Source organism: Pelophylax lessonae (genome assembly GCF_965119305.1).
Source record: "Pelophylax lessonae genome assembly, chromosome: 6".
Taxonomy (NCBI): domain Eukaryota; kingdom Metazoa; phylum Chordata; class Amphibia; order Anura; family Ranidae; genus Pelophylax; species Pelophylax lessonae.
Window position 1 is genome coordinate 60967643 of NC_138773.1, and position 23334 is coordinate 60990976.

The 23334-nt window shown below is 46.8% G+C and overlaps 1 protein-coding gene across 1 annotated transcript; it reads right to left on the reverse strand.

Annotated features, from left to right (window-relative positions):
- Nucleotides 1-2548: 2548 nt before the first annotated feature.
- On the reverse strand, nucleotides 2549-14028 carry RPS2 (ribosomal protein S2). The gene is made up of 8 exons (XM_082260554.1): nucleotides 14009-14028; nucleotides 9372-9509; nucleotides 9202-9291; nucleotides 6892-6999; nucleotides 6148-6321; nucleotides 5679-5838; nucleotides 3053-3144; nucleotides 2549-2673 (listed from the first exon to the last, which is right to left on the reverse strand). The coding sequence occupies exons 2-8, from the start codon at nucleotides 9504-9506 to the stop codon at nucleotides 2590-2592; spliced, it is 843 nt and encodes a 280-aa protein (XP_082116680.1). The 5' UTR covers nucleotides 9507-9509; nucleotides 14009-14028; the 3' UTR covers nucleotides 2549-2589.
- Between the last annotated feature and the right edge of the window lie 9306 nt (nucleotides 14029-23334).

The window sequence follows — 23334 nt, forward strand, 5'->3', positions numbered from 1 at the left end:
AGTTTTCTTCCATCCAGTTTTTGGTAATGTCACTGTTGTGCCATATTTTCTCCATAATAACTGTCTTCCATGGTATATCCAATGCCTTGGACATTCTTTTGTACCCTTCTACTGACTGATACCTTTTAATAGTGAGATCCCTCTGACGCTTTGGAAGCTCTCAGCGGACCATGGCTTTTGCTGTAGAATGTGACTAAGAAAAGAAAGACCTACTAGAACAGATGAACCTTATTTGGGGCTAATCAGCACTTGATGGTAGATGTGTACTGACTCCTATTTAACATGAGTTTATTGGGATTGCCTAAATCATAACTCCACTTTTGTTGAAGAAAAAAAAAACATTCCCCTCTGGGTGATCTATGTACATTACAAGGATTTTAACAAACTTTGTTGCAGATTCCTTCCTTTTATTATGAAGTAATCATTGTTTGTTCCTCTGTGCTGAGAGAATCAAATGGGAGTGATTTCATAATTATGTGGCAGCTAGAGCTCTGAGGAAATCTTCTGGGCCTGCATCCCTTTAAGCGTGTTCCTATTGGGAGTATCTTACCAAAAATGACATATTTGTTGCAGGGGATGCCAGAAATCTGACTTGTATCATAGGGTCCTTTCACACGAACAATCCACCTGTCAGTTTTTTAGGCATACATGATCGGATCCTCTATGCATCCCTATGGGGCAGCGGAGACATGTCCGCTGACATCCGCATCCAATCATGTCTGTGAAATCCACACGGATGGAAACCCTATTTTCCATCTGTCCAGGGGATCAGATGAGAGCGGACATCATCTGATTCCTCCATAAAGATGCATGGGGCTCTGACACCTCCCTCTCCGCACACAGAGCGGAGAGGGAGATGTCACCTGCCTGCTCAGCAGGGATCTGGGTTTACAATCCCCTGCTGACCAGCACAGATCCGCCTACAGAAGCGGACTGTGTGAAAGAAGCCTTAGGCAGACTTCTAGGAAAATTGGTGAGCCAATCACAAGCAGGAAATGTTTCTGGGGTGTGGTCAGTATACATTCTGTGTACAGAACAGCTCCAGGTAGCCATATTGCATTGCTTTTTCAGAAACAGCTGCAGACTAAAAAGGAAAGGTCATTTTTAAGACCATTCAATTACAATAGGATTTGTGTAACAATTGTGTACACTATATTGTTTTTTTCTTTATTTGCTGACTTTTCTTCCCCCCATGAAAGCGGAGTTAACCTGTAATTCACAGCTACATTGCCAGTTATAAGAGGGTGTGCACATTTTTTTTTTATACCCCCCCCCCCCCCAGTGATTTTTTTAACATTATACTTGCCTCCTATCTAATTGTTTTGCACAGAGCAGCCCTGATTCTCCTCTTCTGGCTTCTCCCACTTTCAGAGTTTCCCTATGGCAAGCTGCAAAGTATAGTGCGCTCCTATAGCAGGGTAAAAAAACCTTCTGCCTTTAGAACCAACTCACTTTGCTGTCCCATGAGGCATTGCTCCTCACATTCACAAGTTCTCGGGCACTTACAGCTCAGTACACCATCCATACATGTCAATATGTATGCTGCACAGCGACATGTATGGAGACAGTGTGCTGCATTGTGTATTCTGACATGTATGGACGGTGTACTGAGCTGTATGTGTGCTGCACTGTGTATACTGACATGTATGGACGGTGTACTGAGCTGCACTGTGTATACTGACATGTATGGATGGTGTACTGAGCTGTATGTGTGCTGCACTGTGTATACTGACATGTATGGACGGTGTAATGAGCTGTATGTGTGCATCACTTTATTTCCTGATATGTAAACAAATAATGCATTCTGTATGCTGGCCAACTAATCAATTATGAAAATAGTTAACTATTTTCATAATCAATTGTTTCGGCCCTAGTTACATCCAGAAGCCACTGAAAGCTGTCACTTGTAAACACAGGATTCTGTGTGTTACAAATAACAGCTGGGAGAGAGCCACGGTGGTGAAACTGTCATTTGCCATGTTTCAGCTGCAAGACTGGATGGGAGAGTCAAGGCCCAGTGGGCCAGACTGTGCCCATAGGCTTCGTATTTGACATGCTCTAGAATAGAGCCGAGTACCACCAGTGGGTTAAGAAACTGACAGATTTGGGGGGGGGGGGACACCCCTTAGCAGAATACACTTATCAGGACTCAGTGTGCAAGCACCAATTGGATGCTGGTTTTCCAGCATGTCCATTCAACAAGTCCAAAAAGTCAGCCGGGTTCCTTTTAAACCAGCAGATTTCAGGCACTGTACCCAGCTTAACCACAACAAAGATGGCAACTCCCAGCAGTGTACAGCCTTTAGGCTATCTATACAAGAGGCTTCTACAGGTAAACTAGTATAACAAATCTTATAGGAAGATTTGAAATTAAAGTCTGGCGACTGGGTCTCTTAAGGCTAGGGGACGTAGACCGCTAGGGGATGTGTATGCATATTTTAATACAGCCAGCAAAGTCATCAGCTCTGAAACTCCACGGTGGGATGGGGGGTGCAAGTGGGTAGGCACGCAGCAGAACCCTGAATAATAAAAAGTCCACACAACTCTGAAAGGTGAAAGCCTTGGTCTTTAATATCTTTGACAGAATATTTAGGAGGTGGCAGGAACAGCAGCAGCCTGGGTCCTCTGTACAGACACTCTGGTGTGAGTCTTTGCAAGATGGTCAGTGTACTCCTAGAGAAGGAAGAAACCGATGAGTGCACAATTCATTCCACTATACAACCTAGGTGGTGAGCGACACTTCGCATTCATTTCAGTAAATCACATGCATAATCTATAATGACAGCATATGAAAGCTACCATTGCTAGCCACCTGAAAATTCAGGATGACTTCCTAGCTTCTACACCAACACAGATCTACAGCTATGCAACCCAGAAAAATCAGACCTCCTCTGCATACACACTGTTTTGCAGCCAAGCAAATAGTTTTCAGATGTCAGAAATGGCAGTCGCCGCACACAGGTGTGTTTAAGGAGAGCTACATAGTTTTGAATAATGCTTCACCTTAAATAGGCAAACGGGAACCTGTGAACTCAACAGACACACAATTTACCTGGTATGGGGACTTGACGAAGATGGTTTCCTTCCAGAGATCAGGAGTCAGATAGCTGTAAGTCTTTGAGATGGCATCAAAGGTGGCTTTAGCTGCATTGTGTGGAGAGAAAAAAAAAATGTTCATTTGTAGTATAGATATACAGATCTTACAGAGCAAACCAGCCCCAAATATTAACCAGTCTATGGTGTAAACAAAGGAAATGTCATTTTTCCAACAGGCAAATTACCACAAGCAAAAAAACATCTCTTTAAATACTTTCTGGCCTTGCTATAACCAAGAGTCAAACAATTCTGGGAGGGTGGCCATGGATGTCCTCCCAGAACTCCACCTCCTGCATGCCCCTTGGGGCACATATAAAGTGCACTGTGACAGCTCTGTCCACAGCAGATCACGGTAAAGGGAGAATCACAGCAGCCCTTTACCATGCACGATCAGCTGTAGCAAGTCACAGACTCGTCAGTTATTGGCATTCCAATGCCTTTAACCAGCAAACCTATCAGCACATTTACACTGATAATCAGGGCACGGATCGTCCACGCCAAAAAATTACTGTTCTGCAAAATTGAACAGAAACTAAGAAAGATTCTCAAAATTTTCAGCCTTGTTTAGCAAAAAATAAACCCCAGTGGTGATTAAATACCAGCAAAAGAAAGCTCCATTGGTCTCAAAAATGATCATTTCCTATGGGTACAGTGTTGCATGACCGCACAATAGTCAAAGTGCGACAGCACTGAAAACTGGCCTGGGCAGGAAGGGGGTGAAATTGCCTGCTATTGCAGTGGTTAAAGCAGAACCTCAACAAAGGTGGTAGATGCTGACATAAGGTATACAGTAAGGTATACAGTAAAATCTGTACAGACAAGAGTAAAGGAAGTTGTAAAGCGCTGCGTAAACTGTCAGCTCTATATAATAATGCAAAGCTTAACACTGCATTAGAGTTTTTAAAAGCCTAAACTCCATGTATAATGTTGGGTGGCAAGATCTAATCTTATTCCCTAAAGTTTCGATAACTGGATTTTTTATCTTCCTGTAATTCTGACGTCTATTACACATTTACTGGTCCCCAACTAGGAAAGAGCGTCTGTGCCACCGAAGTTTGGGAAAGACTGCCATTTTTACAAAACCCTTTAAAGATTTTTTTTTTTGTATCTTGCCTTCACTGTGATATTGTATAGTAGATATGGGTGTTTTTTTTTAATAGGTAGCTCACTGACGAAAGTTAAATGGAGCCTCAGTTCCCCACACCATCTACATGAGGTACTAGTTCTCCTGAACAGAAACTGGGACCAACAGGAATGGCTCAAAGAGCTCCTGGGGGAAAAAAAAATATATAAAAAATTTGCAAAACACAGTCTTGCTCAAAAAAAAAAAAATCCAATTTCTTAGAAAAATTTGCCTTCTCTGTACATTTACACCCCGGCTCCATTCTACGCATGCAGGGTACAATGTAGCTTCTTCCTGCCCAATCACTGAAGGGGATCACCGCAGGACCCTTAAAGCAGATCTCCATGTTGTTTTAGGTCACCCTAGTTTGTTTGGACCAAGCTGATCCAAACAAACTATTGGCTTCACCAAGTGCTGCAGTGTTTCCAAGTACTATATATGGACAGCCTGCACAGTAAACAGTGCTGGGTTCCAGCTGTGACTTCCCATCTCAAACCTGAACAAAAAAACAGTGAGCAGCACTCAGCCATTCATAGGCAGCTTTGTATTCTGAATACAAAGCTTCCTCTGATTGGCTGAGTAAGATGAACATGCTGACATCACACAGACTCAGCCAGAGGAAGCTTCTTATTCATTCACAAACAAAGCTGCCTATGAATGGCTGAGCACCTCTCAGCTACTTTTGTTCCAGGTGTGAGACAGGAACACAGCACTGTGGGAACAGAGACATTCAACACTCCTGCAGCAATATTCTGGATTTTTCCTTGTCTCTGAATCTCACAGACGAGCTGTGCAGTACCCTGGGTTCCTGTTCACAACTTGAGTCGGTCACTCCTCTACAGCAGCTTTTTTTGGCTTTACTGATCCGGTGTACTGTAGGTAGCTGAACTTGCATGCAATACCATAGAGTGCTTAGAGACACTGCAACACTTAGGCCCCTTTCACATTTATGCGACGCGATTTTACCGTGATTTTGAAAGCAATGGCTATGGCTCAAAACGCAATCAAATCGTGGAAAAGTAGTGCAGGAACTACTTTGAAGTCGGTGCGACTTCAAAACGCACTGATATGAATGGGGCTCATTGAAAATGGAACTCATTGAAAATGGAAAACGACTTGTCATGCGATTTTGCGGTCCAAAATCGCGGGACAAGTCGCACTTGTGTGAAAGGGGCCTTAGTGAAGAAAATAGTTGGTTTGGACCAGCTTGGTCCAAACTACTTAAGTGACGTGAAACATGGACACCAGCTTTAAGTAGCAGTAACCATGGCAAAAGGCAAAACAGTGACAGGTTCTTGGACCAATCACTGAAGGAGGTAGATGTGCAAGAATGCACCGCACAATTGTACTTTTTATAGGTCAGGGGCTCACCCACACCAACAAAAATGTTGTTTGGCTTAAAAGACTGTCTTTGTGACCAAAAATGTATTTATCCCAAAAGCACAAGCAGATTACTTACCAAAGTTGCCCAGAGTGGCTGTGCAGCCCCTAGCTGAGGTGTAGCAATCATCAATACCAGCCATCATCAGCAGCTTCTTGGGGACAGGAGCTGAGACAATGCCAGTACCTCTGGGAGCCGGGATCAGACGTACCAGTACAGAACCACAACGACCAGTTACCTGCAGAAAGATGCAAGTCATATTTGTAGGTTATTGAGTGATTACATACTTGAAGGACTAAACTAAGTGATCACTATACTACACATTATAATCACTTTGCACTAGCACTTTAGACACCACTAACAAATCACCGTTATTCATGTTGAGCTTCAATAGAGGAACAGATAGACCACTTAGAGGACAACCTGCCGTGCATTCAAAGTTCATTTGCTGTGTCTCTCTTAAAAAGCCAATTACACAACTCCGAAACGTGTAACTGAGCAGAGCTGAGAGACCATCATTGGACAAAATTGAAACATGGAACATTACCTTGCAAGGCACAGTGTGTGGCTTGCCGATCTTGTTACCCCAGTAGCCTCTGCGGACAGGTACGATGGACAGTTTAGCCAGAATGATGGCACCACGGATAGCAGTGGCAACTTCCTTGGAGCATTTCACACCCAGACCAACATGGCCGTTGTAGTCTCCAATGGCCACAAAAGCCTAAAAAAATAAATCAAAATAAAATTTCTCTCATCTGCAATTCATGTGCTTCCAAATACTTCAGCAAATTGTATTCCAGCTAAATTTTGATCTAAAGCCAAACCTTCACCAGGGACAATAAATGCATTGTGTAAGCACCAGTTTGCTTCTACAAGTCAGACTGGGAGCTCAACTTCTTTACACCATGCATGTGCTGTAGAAAGACCAATGTGTCTAGTTCTAGTAAAGTGTAGTGATAATTGCTACAGGAGATAACTGCTTTATTTTATTTTTATTATTTTAAAGGATTTATGTCATGCAAATAGTTTGCACGGCACCTTACAATATAAAGGAGACAGTTCAATTACAATACAGAAGGAACAGGAGTGCCCTGCTCATGGAGCTTACAGTCTAAAGCGACATTTTCCTCATTCTTCAAGTTTGGATAATCACACTAACCGGTCTCAACTAGCACCAGCTCCATGAAGGAAAGCGGACCAAAGCCTGCACTGGAAAAGCAGCCCTAATGTGGCTGGAGGCTACCAACAATTCCCTACTAAATGCACTGCAGCTGAGGAGCATCAAACCCACCTTGAACCTTGTCCGCTGTCCGGCACGGGTCTGTTTCTGCACAGGCATGATCTTCAAGACCTCATCTTTTAGAGAGGAGCCCAGGAAGAAGTCGATGATCTCAGACTCCTACAGAAGGAAAGAATCTTTAGACCCAAAAAGAAAAAAATTGGACTATTTTCCACCAGATCTAAAGACGTGTCTAATTTTAGGTAAAACCGGTTACAAGATTTCACGCTTCCTGAAATAGCCTCAATACTTTTCAAACTCCCTAGAATCAATGTCGGATTACCAACCAGATCATCATGTAGTGTCAAAACTGATTTTAAATGGTCTCCCATGTCATTATTTCAAAGCAAGTCTGTTAAAAACAGAGTTTTTCATTTTTTTGTTTATTAAAAGTCAGCAGCTACAAGTAGTGTAGCTGCTGACTTTAAAGTTACTCACCTGTCCCGCAATCCAGTGGTGCACACCGTGCACTCATCCCCAGCCGTTTTTTTACCCTGTCTCCATTGGCAGCGCTGGCATCTTCTCTATGGGCACCCGGTGGTAACGCTTACAGCTTCATAGCCGGGTTCCCACTGCGCATGTGACTTGTCCTGAAGTGTTCTGGGACCTGTCATGTGTCCCAGAGGACTTTGGGAAGTAGAACTTTCACTTCCGATTCCGATCACCTAAGAGCCCATTCACACTGCCGCGACTTGTCAGGCTACTTGTCAGCCTGACAAGTCGCGCTCCCTCGAGGTCCATTGACTGCTACAGGACCCGTTCTAATAGGAGCGACACAAGTCGCTCCGACTTAAGAAAAAGGGTCCTGTACTACTTTGGGGCGACCTGGGAGCGACTTGCATAGACGTCCATTATGTGAAGTCCCTGCAAGTCGCAGTGCACGCAACTTCACAGGTCACCCACCGAAGTCGTGTCGCCTCAGTGTGAACCGGCTCTAAGGCAACGGGAACAGAATTGGGAGTGGGTACCCGTCAAAGATCAGGTACCTGCTCCCCCTCCTCCCCAAGAGCTCAGTTTCACAAACAAGAGCAAGGGAGGAGGCCTTAAAGCGGAACTTCCCTTTTGGGTGAAGCTCTGCTTTAACTAGTAGGAAAGTGGAAAAAGGAGACCCAGCAATGGAAGCTCCCATTGTTCCCCTCCCCCTTGTCCCCATGTAACAGTTCCCAGGCCCATTGACTATGCACTTCAGAGAGTACTGTGAGCAGCTAGCAGGATGGAGGCCAGTAGAAGCCATGTCTAATGTCCTCCTCCATACTTTAAAGTACTTGGTTCTAGAGGATGGTAGACAATGTGCTATGGGGTGTGGAAGCAACTGGGCAGCTGTACAGTTGTCCAATCACTTTCATATTTACACACAATACATCATTGAGTGCGCGTTACCTAAACTGGAGTGCAAAATCTGGTGGAGTTCTGCATAAAAACCAATCAACTTCCAGGTTTTATTGTCAAGCTTAGTTGAACAAGCTGACGTTAGAAGCTGATTGGCTTCCATGTACAGCTACACCAGATTCCGCAAACTCCAGCTTTGGTAAATCAACCCCAGGTTAAATTTCCCTACACTGTACAGTAGTATTGCACAGAACAGCCGCGGACCTCCTTATCTTGAGTCCCCCGTGGGTTCTCTCTGCTGCTCCTTTTCCTATGAGAGAACACCTGGAGGCGCACTCCCAAGCCAGGCTGTGCGCATCTATAGCACAGCTCAGCCCTGCCCCCACTCACTCCAAGATTTGATTGACAGAGGCAGGAGACAATGGCTTCTGCTGCTGCCTCTAAGCAGAGAAAAGGCAGCCGCTGCAGATGGGCACAGCGCTGGATCGAGATAGGCCAACAATACAAATACTTTGTGACACTTCTTGCCTTAAAGCGATATTAAAAAGGTAGTTCTTTTTTAAAAAGAAAACATGTTACATCTGTTCTGTGAAGTGGTTTTGCAGAGCAGCCCCAATCCTCTTCTCCGGTCCCCCACTGGTCCTGCAGGCCCCTCCCTTCTGCCCCCAAGCAAGCAGCTTGCAATGAGGGCTCCCGAGTCCATTCACATACAACTGCAGCTCAGCCCCACCCCCTTTAATTGGCTCACTGGCTGTGAGTGACAGCAGCCAATGGCTCCTCCTGCAGTCTCAGCCAATGAGGGAGAGTCCCTGGAAAGCCGAGGCTCTCGGTTACATTGCTGGATCATGATGGGGCTCAGGTATCAGGGGTGCCACACAGAGGTGGTTGACCTTCATGCACAGAATGCATAAAGGTAAAAATCATTGAGCCTCTAGAACCACTTTAATGCAGGGAATGTCTTCACAACCACTTCAATTAAACTAGAACATTTACCTTAATAGGCAGGGAGAAGAGGTAGATCTCCTCCAGGGACTTGATCTTCATGTCTTTGACCAGGCGGCCGAGTTTGGTGACGGGAACCCACTGCACAACACAAGGACAGTTAAGATACAGTAATTAATGCCCCCCCAGAAAAAGCCAACCATTACCAGATCGCTACTCACTTCCTTGTCGTCGGCTTTTCCGCGGGCTCCACGTCCTCTTCCGCGTCCCCTACCTCTTCCACGTCCGCGACCCCGGCCTCCACTGCCGAAGCCCCCCCGGAAACCTCCCCTGTTACCACCGGCGTCGTCCGCCATTTGCTGCAATAAAAGACAATGCCAAGAGATTATTGCCTAGATTAGCCAAAACCCTCCCAATCATTTGCTGCACATCTTTTTGGTAGAGCAAGGAATGGTTAGACCATGTGAGAGTCTATAATGGGGAGATTCCTCGTTATGGGATTACATTTTGTAGATTGAGGAAGGGTTCCAAATTCTGACTCTGTGCTGGGGACACCCTCTCACCGTGTGTTTTCTGTACTGGTGTCACACGGACAGAAGCTAAGTCTCCCCATTTGAGGGTGTCCCAAACAAGTTCTTAACCACTTGCCGACCGCCGCAAGTACATATACTGCGGCGGCCAGCCCCTCACAGGCAAAGTGACGTATGGGTACGTCACTAGCCTGTGAGGCTCTGGGGAGCGAGCGCGCACCGCCGGAGGCGCGCTCCCGCACCCCCCCCGCGTGTGTGCCCGGCGGACCGGATGTCCGCCAGGCACGCACGATCGTCCGTGACAGCGGGAGAAAAAGTCAGGCGGCTAATGTAAACAAAGCCGCCTGTCATTCTCCCCTGTGTAGAAACAGTGATCATACGGTTCTACTATGTAGGACCGTTGATCACTGTTCCTACACCTCAAGCCACAGCCAATCACAGTTAGAATTACGCCCCTAGGGACACACACCACCCCTCCCTCTCAAAAAGAGAACCCCTTCACTGCCAGTGTATTTTTACAGTAACTGCATATGTATAGCACTGATTACTGCAGTAATGTCACTGGTAACCCCAAAAGTGTCAAAAATGTCAGTCAAGGGTCCGATCTGTCCGCTGCAATTTCGCAGTCCCGCAAAAATCGCAGATCGCCGCCATTACGCGTTTAAAAAAAAAAAATGACAAAAATCTTTCCCCTTTGTTAGTAAACGCGATAACTTTTGCGCAAACCAATCAAAATACGTTTTTTGTGATTTTTTTTAACCAAACATATGTAGCATAAAACAAATTGCCCGAAAATGTTAAAATTTTTTTGATTTTTACATTTTCTTTTTTGGGGAATTTCATATAAAAAAATGTGAAAAATATTGTTATTTTTGCAAAATTGTCGCTCTTTTGTTTATAGTGCATGATCAAAAAAAAAAAAAAAAAAAACGCACAGGTGATCAAATACCACCAAAAGAAAGCTCTGTTTGTAGGAAAAAAGGAAGTCAAATTCGTTTAGGTACAGCGTCGCACGACCGCGCAATTGTCCGTTAAAGTCACGAAAGCCGAAGCGCAAAATACCCCCTGGTCAGGAAGGGGGTAAAATCTTCCGGGGCTTTAGTGGTTAAAGGGGACCTTCCATCATTGGCCATTTTCTCTTTTCCCGCCTTCCTCTGTTACACATCGCCAAAGTATTTGCATGTTTGACATGTATACAGTTAAGCCCCGGTTCACACTTGTGCGGGGTTCGCATGTAATATCGGAGCGCACTGCTCCAACATTACATGCGATCGGCTGTGCGGTGCGGTCCAAACACGCACAGGACCCTTTTTTCTAGCCGCATCAGGATCGGATCGCACAGCGGTTCACACTTGTGCGATCCGATCCTGTGCGAGCTGCACGATCGCACTGCGATATGCGATCAAACTGGGGGTGTCGTTAAGATTACATTGACACCCCCAGCGTATCGCATATGGCAGTGTGAACTGCCGGGGTGCGTGTGCGATGCGGGAACAGGCTGCGAATTCGCAGCCTTCCCGCATCGCATATATGTGAACCGAGCCTTAATATGGCTGCTAAACCCTCCCCCCCCCCCCCCCCCCATCCAATTTAAGACATGGCATGTTTGGTATCCATTTACTCTACAATACCATATTACACAAAAATATGGTATTACTATATATTGAGTTTACGGTAAAATGTATTTTATTACATTTTTTCCCTAAAAATACAGATTTGATAATCAGCTGCACAATTATCGTGCAGCATATAAAATTTAAAAAAATTGCAACAGCCACCATTTTATTCTCTACAGTTTTTGCTTACCAAAATCAATGTTCTGGGGGTTTGCTACGTTCACATGTGGGCGTAGCAGATCGCGGGCAGAATCACTGCGATTCCGCCCGCGATCCGGAAATCATTGCAAATCGCGGGGAGCCTGTGCGTTGCCCGTGATTTGCAATGGCACCCCAAACGCTGTGCGATGTAGCCCCGATTTCCACCTGCCGAATCGCGGTAACATGGTGCAAACAAAATCGCGGGACGCATGACGCCCCAAAAAAGGTACAAGAGCTTCTTTGGGGCATCATGCATCCCGTGATTTTGTTTGCGTGATGTTACCGCGATTCAGCAGGCAGAAATCGCGGCAACATTGCACAGCGTTTGGGGTGCCATTGCAAATCACGGGCAACGCACAGGCGTCCCGCGATTTGCAATGATTTCCGGATCGCGGGCAGAATCGCGGTGATTCTGCCCTGATCCACTACGCCCACATGTGAACGTAGCCTTAAAGTAATTTTGTAGCCTAAAATGCGGATTTGTGTATAGGTTTAGGAAAAAAAATAAGTCAATTGCCATTGAGCCAAAGTAGCAAAAAAACCCCCAAAAAAACAAACGCTACTTTGCTAACCATAACAAGACAGTGTAATGGCTTTTCCACTGCAAGTACCGGCTCGGCCCTGCTTGGTCCGGTTTGCTTTTCCACTGTTGGTACCGCATGGTACGGTGTTGGAACGGTTCGGTATGGTTTGCTTTTCCACTAAAGTAGTACTAAAGTTAAGTGGGTGGGACAACAACGATTCTCTGACCAATCAGTGGCTAGTAGTGACTGCATGCAAAGGATTGTGGGATATGGTAACGGGTATGGTACCTCATGGAACCACAATCGAGGTGGTACTGTTTTAGAGAGCCGTACCGTTCGGTTCCATGCAGTGGAAAAGCGCCGCCGTACCGTACCGCACCGTTCCTACACCGTACCATGCGCTACCAGCAGTGGAAAAGCACAAAAGCGAGCCGAACCGTTCGGTTCCATGCAGTGGGAAAGCGCCATAAGTGTCGGGTCACACTTATGCGATGCGGGAAGGCTGTGAATTCGCAGCCTGTTCCCACATCGCAAACGCACCCCTGGCAGTTCACACTGCCATATGCGATACGCAGGGGGTGTCAATTAAATGTCGACACCCCCAGTTTGATCGCATATGCAGTTCGCACAGGATCGGATCGCACAGTGGTTCCGATCCTGATGCGGCTGAAAAAAAAAAGGGTCCTGTGCGTCTTTTGTGCGGGTGCAGTGCGAATTTCAGCCATACAAAGTATATGCTGAATTCGCGCCGCACAGCCGATCGCATGTAATGGAGCAGTGCGCTCCGATATTACATGCGATCGCCGCACACGCTATAGTGTGAACCGGCACTTAGGGTGGCCATCCATACACTGTGCGATAATGTGACCAATGCCTGAAATGACAAAACTAGAGATGCATTGAAATTTGGCCAAAATGGTATTAACGGCATTTTGCCGATAAAGGCGCCAAAAACACGCGATTTTGCCACGCTTATGTGTTTGCGATAGGTCATACGACTCCAAGCCTCCAAGCCGCATCAAAAATGTAACACGGGTGCTGTGATGCGTTCTTGCTGCGTTTTCAATGCATTTCAATGGGAAGTTGCGTTTCTGGTGTGGTCATTTCAACAAGATTTTTGACGCCACAACAGAAGCGCAGCAGACCGGTGTGAACGCCTGCATAGAATTTAAAGGGATGCATTTTTCTTGCACCAGAGGTGCCGATAATTTCATATTCATTTACATGCATTAAAAAATTCAAGATCATACAATTACATAAAAATATATATTTAAATAATAATTCTCGGTTTTCAGCCAAATGAATCTTGAATTTTCATTCGGTGCACCTCTAGACTAAAAGATCATTCTAATCATCGATCGCACAAGACAAACAGCGCAGGCGACTAATAGTTCTGACCGACCCGTGCTGATTGGTTGTGGTGGGGGAGGGTGAATAAAATGGAGGTTTTTCCACCCTTGTGGCACACAACAGATCTGCATGCAAAGGTGCAAAACCTCCCCTGATTGGCTCTTTACAAAGGATTTCATTCCCGCCTCAACCAATGAGGCTCAGCAGCACCATTTTCATCTCACGCCATCGTTCTGTGTGATTGGTCAGTTCTGACCCCCATTGGGTATAGGGAGTGGATGGGGGATGGTGGGTTAATAGGTGGACTGGCCATTTAATAATCCATCCAATCAGCACACACCTAACTAGGCCCTTCTCCTGGCTGGCAGTGAATAGTAGATGGTACAATCAGATCGGGCGATGAGCAGCCATGTCTGTACATTCCTATCCCCTCCATAGGACAGACGGAGCTCGGGCTCCTTCTCTCTCCCCTCCAACAAGTCATCCCTTCACCCGCTATGGCAAATACAGCCGCCATTCCTTCCCTCTGCCTCTCATCCACCAACACAACCCTCCGGCTGCCTTCCCAGCCGGCCACACTCCGCGGATGGCCCCCGATTCCTCCCCGGCCCTCCCTCCACCGGCCGCCATCACTTACGTGATTTCAATGGTATAGAAGGCCGAAAAAGGGCGGAAGAGGATTCATATACCCAGCCAAACCTCGCGAGAGTACGAATCAGGCGGGGCGAGGAGGCGGTAGACCAATAAGGAATTGAAAGTTGAGAGCGAGCGGGGTTAAGGAGGGTTACAACCAATGGGGGTGTAGGGGGTGCGCGAGCCCGGGCTCCTTGGCTATATAAGAAGGTGACTCGGGCGCGCGCGTTCTTTTTCTAATTCTTTCTAGACGGAGGTGAGCCAAGATGGGGGAGGAGTATGAATGAGGAGTGTGTATGGGTGTCTGTAATGGCTGTGGATGGGGGGGGGGCGCCCTTGTTACATGAGCCTGCTGGGAATTGGGGGGGACCCTTGTTACATGAGCCTGCTGGGAATTGGGGGGGACCCTTGTTACATGAGCCTGCTGGGAATTGGGGGGGACCCTTGTTACATGAGCCTGCTGGGAATTGGGGGGGACCCTTGTTACATGAGCCTGCTGGGAATTGGGGGGGACCCTTGTTACATGAGCCTGCTGGGAATTGGGGGGGACCCTTGTTACATGAGCCTGCTGGGAATTGGGGGGACCCTTGTTACATGAGCCTGCTGGGAATTGGGGGGACCCTTGTTACGTGAGCCTGCTGGGAATCGGGGGGACCCTTGTTACATGAGCCTGCTGGGAATTGGGGGGGACCCTTGTTACATGAGCCTGCTGGGAATTGGGGGGGACCCTTGTTACATGAGCCTGCTGGGAATTGGGGGGGACCCTTGTTACATGAGCCTGCTGGGAATTGGGGGGACCCTTGTTACATGAGCCTGCTGGGAATTGGGGGGACCCTTGTTACGTGAGCCTGCTGGGAATCGGGGGGACCCTTGTTACATGAGCCTGCTGGGAATTGGGGGGGACCCTTGTTACATGAGCCTGCTGGGAATTGGGGGACCCTTGTTACATGAGCCTGCTGGGAATTGGGGGACCCTTGTTACACGAGCCTGCTGGGAATAGGGGGACCCATGTTACACGAGCCTGCTGGGAATTGGGGGGACCCTTGTTACACGAGCTTGCTGGGAATTGGGGGGACCCTTGTTACATGAGCCTGCTGGGAATTGGGGGACCCTTGTTACATGAGCCTGCTGGGAATTGGGGGGGACCCTTGTTACATGAGCCTGCTGGGAATTGGGGGGGACCCTTGTTACATGAGCCTGCTGGGAATTGGGGGGGACCCTTGTTACATGAGCCTGCTGGGAATTGGGGGGGACCCTTGTTACATGAGCCTGCTGGGAATTGGGGCACCCTTGTTACATGAGCCTGCTGGGAATTGGGGGGGACCCTTGTTACATGAGCCTGCTGGGAATTGGGGGGGACCCTTGTTACATGAGCCTGCTGGGAATTGGGGGACCCTTGTTACATGAGCCTGCTGGGAATTGGGGGACCCTTGTTACACGAGCCTGCTGGGAATAGGGGGACCCTTGTTACACGAGCCTGCTGGGAATTGGGGGGACCCTTGTTACACGAGCTTGCTGGGAATTGGGGGGACCCTTGTTACATGAGCCTGCTGGGAATTGGGGGACCCTTGTTACATGAGCCTGCTGGGAATTGGGGGACCCTTGTTACACGAGCCTGCTGGGAATAGGGGGACCCTTGTTACATGAGCCTGCTGGGAATTGGGGGGGACCCTTGTTACATGAGCCTGCTGGGAATTGGGGGGGACCCTTGTTACATGAGCCTGCTGGGAATTGGGGGGGACCCTTGTTACATGAGCCTGCTGGGAATTGGGGGACCCTTGTTACATGAGCCTGCTGGGAATTGGGGGACCCTTGTTACACGAGCCTGCTGGGAATAGGGGGACCCTTGTTACACGAGCCTGCTGGGAATTGGGGGGACCCTTGTTACACGAGCTTGCTGGGAATTGGGGGGACCCTTGTTACATGAGCCTGCTGGGAATTGGGGGACCCTTGTTACACGAGCTTGCTGGGAATCGGGGGGACCCTTGTTACATGAGCCTGCTGGAAATTGGGGGGACCCTTGTTACATGATCTTGCTGGGAATTGGGGCGCCCTTGTTACATGAGCCTGCTGGAAATTGGGGGGACCCTTGTTACATGAGCCTGCTGGGAATAGGGGGACCCTTGTTACATGAGCCTGCTGGGAATCGGGGACCCTTGTTACATGAGCCTGCTGGGAATCGGGGGGACCCTTGTTACACGAGCTTGCTGGGAATAGGGGGACCCTTGTTACACGAGCCTGCTGGGAATTGGGGGGACCCTTGTTACATGAGCCTGCTGGGAATCGGGGACCCTTGTTACATGAGCCTGCTGGGAATCGGGGACCCTTGTTACATGAGCCTGCTGGGAATGGGGGACCCTTGTTACGTGAGCCTGCTGGGAATTGGGGGACCCTTGTTACGTGAGCCTGCTGGGAATTGGGGGGACCCTTGTTACATGAGCCTGCTGGGAATGGGGGACCCTTGTTACATGAGCCTGCTGGGAATGGGGGACCCTTGTTACATGAGCCTGCTGGGAAGGTAGGCCCATGCTGTGTAGTATTAGGACTTCTCCATACTGGCAGCGTTGGCTGTGATATCCTGGGGGGAGGGGTGTGCCTCCCTGCTGGTGATTGGGCCCTATTCACACTTCATGTTGCTATAGGGCTGCACTACACATGTGAAATGTGCCAAAGAAGCGCCTTCTGGAATTTCTTTGGGGGGAGGGGTGTGACCGGTGTCATGCGATTCTTGTTTGATTTTGCTGTATGATTATTGTGGATGTCATGTATTGGATTGCTTTGTATGTGTTCTTTCTCTCTGAGCACGCCTAGTCTTGCTCTTAAGATTTTTTTCTGTCTAAATCTGTACTAATGAGACGAAAATCGGACGTTGTTTTGACGGACGACAAAAATTATATAGCCTGCACATCAGGATTTTGTCAGCCGAAAAGTCTGAGCTGGCTGTCGAATGCACCATACTAACAATCTGAAGATCGGCAGATCGGTCGTCGGACGAATTTTCCCTTCAGATTTTCATATGGTGTGTACGGCCTTTAGGCTTATCATAGGCAAGTTACAGGGGAAGCTTTACTTCCTCTTTAACCACTTACCAACCCTCCCAATTCTGACGCTTCTCACATACATGTAAAAATTAACATTTTTTGCTAGAAAATTACTTAAACCCCCAAACATTCTATATTCTTTTTAGCCGAGGTCGTAGAGAATAAAGTTATGGGTTTTGCAATTTTCCGTTGCACAGCGGTTATTTAAACGCACTTTATTTTTGGAAACCGATCCACTTAAGTGAATTTTATCGGAGACCAGCACACTATAATACCTCATTTTTTGGTAAAATGTATAAGATGTTATGCCATAAATAGCTACCAAACCGGTCAGCCTTTAACCTGTAGCTGACCACGCTATAGCCCCAATGACGGTTACGGTGCCAGCGTGCTTTGTCATCGCCTAGTCCTCAGGTCTCTGCTGATCACAGATCGGGGGGGGGGGGGGATTCTATTCATTTTTTGATCAGCTGGCTGATAGAAAAAAAAATAAAAAATCTGTAGCCAGCTTTATGGTGTCTCCACTGGAGAAACATTGGGGACACCTTTTGGGACAGCAGAACTGACAATCTGAAGAGAGGGTACGGTTAGGCTGGGTACACACTAGTAACATTCTCTACCAAAAATTTGTAAGATATCTAAGAACATTCAAAAGTATTTTGCTTTTAACTTTGGAATTTGGAATTAATTGACTTTACCAAACCTAAACCGTTTACTGTTAGAAATTCATAGTCGAGAAATTTTTCATTCTGATCATTCACATTTTCACGTCACTGAACGTAATGTTGATTTGACCCCACTAATAATTTGAAAATGGAAGGTTCTGGGAACTATTAGAGCTCTTTCACACAGTCCGCTCCGTTGGGCGGACTCCGTTTATCTCAGCGGGGGATCGATCCACCGATCCCCCGCTGAGCAGGAGAATGACAGCTGTTCTCTGCACTGTGTGTGGAGACACAGCTGTCAGAGCCCCATACATCCGGTCCGTTCCCATCCGATCCGCTGGACAGATGGAAAATAGGGTTTCCATCCGTCCAGATTTGACGGATCGGATCGGGTGTCAGCGGACATGTCTCCTCTGACATCCGATGCCCCATAGAGATGCATGGGGGGACCGCTCAGATCCACCAAAAAAACTGCAGGCGCATCTGAACGGTCCGCCTGTGTGAAAGGGGCCTTATATACCCAGCTTTAGATGGACTAGCAGATTTAGATTTCTATGTAACTTGCTAATTGAAGCTGCACTCCAGCTTACTCTCTTTAAAGTGAAACTTCACTCCCCCTATTAACATTGGCTGTTTGTAATCCTTATATTGCTAGCATTAGTAAATAGGAAAGTCTATCATATGTACTTAAACTTTTTTTTTTTTTTTTTTTACACGTTTCCGTTTCTGCAGTTACTTCCTGGTTTCTTGCCTAGGCAAATTATGTCCTATTCCAAGGAGTGGCGGAGGTTTTCTTAGCTAAGCACGCTCCCTGCTTGCATGCCTGAGCTAAGGGCGAATGGATTCCAGGAAGTGAATGCTACATGAATCATCTGCCCTTTAAAGAAGTTGTAAAGTCAGGTTTTTTTATCCTAATGCGTTTTTTGCATTAAGATAAAAAGCCTTCTGTGTGCAGCAGCCCCCCTACTGCTTACCTGAGCCCCCTCTCGATCCAGCAATGTCCACGACTGTCTCAGGTGTCTGGATCTCCCCTCCACATTGGCTAATGGGCCATACACACTATAAGATTTTCTGAAGACTTTTTCCTTTAGACTTCCCAAAACCAGATAATATGAGGTCAAACCTAAACACTTTCAATTTGTATGCAGTCTGTCAGGCCCTTGCACTACATAGAAAAGGTAAATCTGAAGGAAATCTAACCACAAAAGTTGGATAGTGTGTATCCAGCTTAAAGCGGAGTTCCACCCTGGATTTTTTTTTTTTTTTAATACCCCCGGGACAGTCAGGGCTAGTGCATTCCACAATGGCTAGCCTCTGATCTGTCCCGGGTTGCACTTACCTGTTAGGACAAATACTTACCTTGCAAACGTCTTGTCCAGCGCTGCCATCTCAGATGTGGGCAGCTTGAAGCCAGCGCGTCCTCTTCGGCGTCTTCTTCCGCCTTCTTTGGTCCCACGATGCTCTGCGCCGGCCCCAACGTCACTTCCGGGTCGCGCGCGTCATCCCTCTACAGCTTCTGGGCATGCCCAGAAGCTGTTTAGAAGGGGATGACGCGCGCGACCCGGAACTGACGTCGGGGCCGGTGCAGGCGCAATGATTCCTGGGAGCGATGACGTTCAGCTCCCAGGAATCATTGCAGAGCCAGGAAGTGACGACGGGCCGCGGCCGAGGAAGGAGGAAGAAGGAAGTAAGGTAAGTATATTTTCTTCGCTACGAGGTAAGTAAAAAAAAAAAAAATATGCGATTATCCATTTCTTTTTCAGGTGACCCGGAGCGAGAAGATGGAGGTAAGTATAAAAATAGGGTGGAACTCCACTTTAAGACACAGCAAAGGCGCCATTGGCTCCCGCGGCTGTCAATCAGCTAATGAGGAGAGGGGGTGGGGACGAACAGCAGCTCCATGTCTGAATGGTTACACAGAGCTGTGCCTTGGCTCGGGTGCCCCCATAGCAAGCTGGTTGCTGTGGGGACACTCAAAGAGAGGGAGGGGCCAGGGGAACCGAAGATGTACCTGAGAAAAGGCGGATCCAGGCTGCTCTGTGCAAAACCAACTGCACAGAGGTGGGAAGTATAACATGTTCCTTTTATTGAAAAAAACAAGACTTTACAATCACTTTTTAGATGGCCACTGCCAGAAAATGTTTTTTTTTTTAAATGATTTCTCAACAAAAAAGCATGGAGACATGGATTAGGGGAGTTTTCTTTAAATATTAGAAATTAAATAGTGTTTTTGGTTTGCAGTGCTCAGATGCAGTGACGATCTGCTTTAAAGAGGTTGTAAACTCGTATAATGTTTTTTTTTTTTTTTTACACCCTGCAAAAGAAAGACATAATGAGCTAGTATGCATCGCATATTAGCTCATTATGCAATACTTACCTCAGAACGAGCCCCCGCCGTGCCGCTCACTCACCTCTATGACGGGCGACATGTCTAGTCGCCCGTCTTCCGGGATCGCGGCATCCGGCCATCTGATTGGCCGGAGCCGCGGTGACGTCACTCCCGCGCACGCGCGCGGGAGCCGACAGTCACGGCACGGGGCTCTGAAGGAACGGCACGATCGGCCGTTCCTTCAGAGCGCATGCGCCAGTGACGTCACTGGCGACATGTAAGGTAAATATCTCCTAAACGGTACATGTTTAGGAGATATTTACAGTACCTATAGGTAAGCCTTATCATAGGCTTACCTATAGGTACAAGTTGTAGAGGAGGGTTTACTTCCTCTTTAAGCAGTTACAGAAAGTTTTTTTTTTTGTGCTGAATGTTTTATTTCAACACATCCGGTGTGAATGAGTGCGACTTGCCTGAAGTGATTGAGACTAAACAAGTAGATGTGACGTGTGTTTGGGGGGAAGTTGTCTGTTTTGTTTTATATTGGATAAAATACAGGGGAATGGTTTAATCGTGGCATGGAGGGAAATTGCCATTGGTCTATCCTGTAGCCAATTGGTAAGATCACTGTGCCTATATAAATATTGGAGTATCAAAGCTCATTACCCATAACCTTGTGTGTGCATAATGAGACCCGTACTCCAACATATCAGCATGCCCCCCCATGGTTTTATTGCAGTCTGTGCCCCCATAGGGAAGTGTCATTCATTTGGTATTTGTCCTGGTAACTCTTATCCCCAAGAGTGAAAGAATCCTAAATTTGTGGATTTCATCAGAAAAGGAATAAAGTTAAAGGGTAAATCTCCCCAATAGGGCCCAGATGGCAAAAAGTTGTAACCCTCCCTTTACGCAAATGAAAAAAAAAAACATTTTGCCTTTAGTTCTGCATTAAATGTGAGCCTGGGGGTGGCTTGGCTTGAAAAATTCAAGGACTGAGTTGTACAGAGCTTATTGTAAAGTGTTGATCATAAAATATTTGCATTGTCCTTACAGTTAATTTCTTGTTTTAGGTCCTACACTGTGATCCAGACGTCTGGAAGAGGATGATGTGGAATAGTATGCAGACATGGTCAAGAAGCTCAGTTCTTTTTGAGCAAATATCAGCATGGGGAAGACACACGATCTAAGGGACTTCGACAGTAGAAGGATTGTTGGTGCGAGATGTTTGCAGCATTACTAAAACTTAGCTCCTGGGGTTCTTACACAGCAGTCTCTGGGGTTTACAGAGTGATTTCAGAAACAATAATACCTCCAGTAAGCGGCAGTTCTGTATCCCCTGGTTAATGAGGCGTGAGGACAATGCCCAGTCTTAAGGCTAACAGGAAGTGCAAACTGCCCAGATAACCCCCCTTAAAGTGGTTGTAAACCCACCTTTATAATTTGTACCTATAGGTAAGCCTATAATAAGACTTACCTATAGGTACTGTAAATATCTCCTAAACTTGCACTGTTTAGGAGATATTTACATTCAATGCAGCCGGAGACGTCATCGGCGCATGCGCTCTGAAGAAATGGCTGCCTGCGCCGTTTCTTCAGAGCCCTGTGCCGTGACTGAAGGCTCCTGTGCACTTGTGCGGGAGTGACGTCACACGGCTCTGGCCAGTAATACAGCCAGAGTCCGCAGATCTGAAAGGAAGATGGGCGCGGTCACCAGTGGGAACAACGCGGGCTTCGTTTGCAGGTGTCATATGTGCTAGTATGCAATGCATACCAGCACATTATGCATTTACTTTGCAGGGAAGAAAAAAAAATGGAAGACTTTACTTTCCTCTTAAAGAGGAAGTAAAGTCACTAAAAAAAAAAAGAGAGAGAAAAAAGGCCCTGTAAAGAGAAAGGCATAATAGCTCATTAATGAAGTACTTACCTTAAAACGGCCAGCCGTCCTGCTTCCGGGTTTGCGTCTTCCGGCCATCTGATTGGCTGGAGGCGCGATTACATCACTCCCGCGCATGCGCACGGGAGCCACCGTTCACGGCATAGGACTCTGAAGGAACGGCACGGGTGGCCGTTCCTTCAGAGCGCATGCGCCGATGACATCATCGGCAGTATGCACTGTAAATATCTCCTAAACGGTGCAAGTTTAGGAGATATTTATAGCACCTATAGGTAAGCCTTAATATAGGCATACCCATAGGTAAAAGTTTGTGAAGTGGGTTTATAACCTCTTTAAAAGGATAAGATTTGAGAGACTGATAACTTATCAACTGACAGACCTCAGACTAACCAGGCCTTCAGAATTATGCCAGAATCTGAATGTTTGGGTATTCAGGCACATTAACCACAAGCAGTCGGTTTCCAGTTCAGCAGCTCAGAGGGACTGAGGTTTGTATGACTAAAGCTTGGGGACTAATCCCTGCCTCTAATGTTTCCCTTTTGGACACTGAAGTTGCTCATCGGCCTAATAGGCCAAAAGTTGCAGAACTGACCAACTTATGGGCACTTGCAACATTTAGCTTTGATGTGCAATTTATACTTAGATTTACTATTCTAATACAGGGCATGCAAAATATTTGGTCTTGTAGTGAAGTCTGAGGACTGCTGTGGGACTAGTAGTAGGTTGCCCCTGAGACTAAGGTAGCCTCTATTAAAGGATTCTCTGGCATTCATGCAAGACTTTTTACCCCTGTACTCTGGGGTTGGGGGTTAGATTCACTTGATTGGATGACTAAACTGTAGAGAATACTGGAAAGTGATGACTTATTCCACTTACCAGTTGGGTGGTTATTATAGCCCTCAGATGTTAGCCAAGACTCCAAAGGATGCATGCCTTGGGTGCTGGGATGAACAAACTCCTGTTTACATGGTGTGAGTGAAGACTTTATGGACTGGCCAGTCAAGGTGGCTGAAGGGTGCTGAACCCAGAAAAGGGGGAAGATGTTGGCAATGATGGTCATTGCTAGTAAGGGTAAATTCAATGGGCATTAGTTCAGCTTGAAGATGACTTCCAATATAAAAGGCCCTTAAAGCGAGTCTTTACCACATCTGAGCACCACAAACTATTTGATGAATTTTTAATATTTAAAGCAAATTCCCCAGTCCATCCATGTCTGTTTTATTTTGTTAAGAAATGACTTTGGAAAACACCCCCTAGCATTTCTGGCCGTGGCCATTTTGAGTAAGGGCAGATGATTCATGCAGCATTTAGTTTTTGAAATCCATCTGCCCTTAGCAGAGGCATGCAGGAAGGAAGGTGTGCTAAGCTGAGATAACTTCTCCCCTCCTGAAGACTCCTGGG

Excerpts from the sequence above, each read along its gene's own strand:
- RPS2 (XM_082260554.1), bottom strand. The coding sequence starts at position 9,506 with ATGGCGGACGACGCCGGTGGTAACAGGGGAGGTTTCCGGGGGGGCTTC. Across the intron at positions 9,292-9,371 it reads GAAAAGCCGACGACAAGGAA|TGGGTTCCCGTCACCAAACT; the intron begins GTGAGTAGCGAT and ends TGTGTTGTGCAG. Across the intron at positions 3,145-5,678 it reads AGCCACTCTGGGCAACTTTG|CTAAAGCCACCTTTGATGCC; the intron begins GTAAGTAATCTG and ends CACACAATGCAG.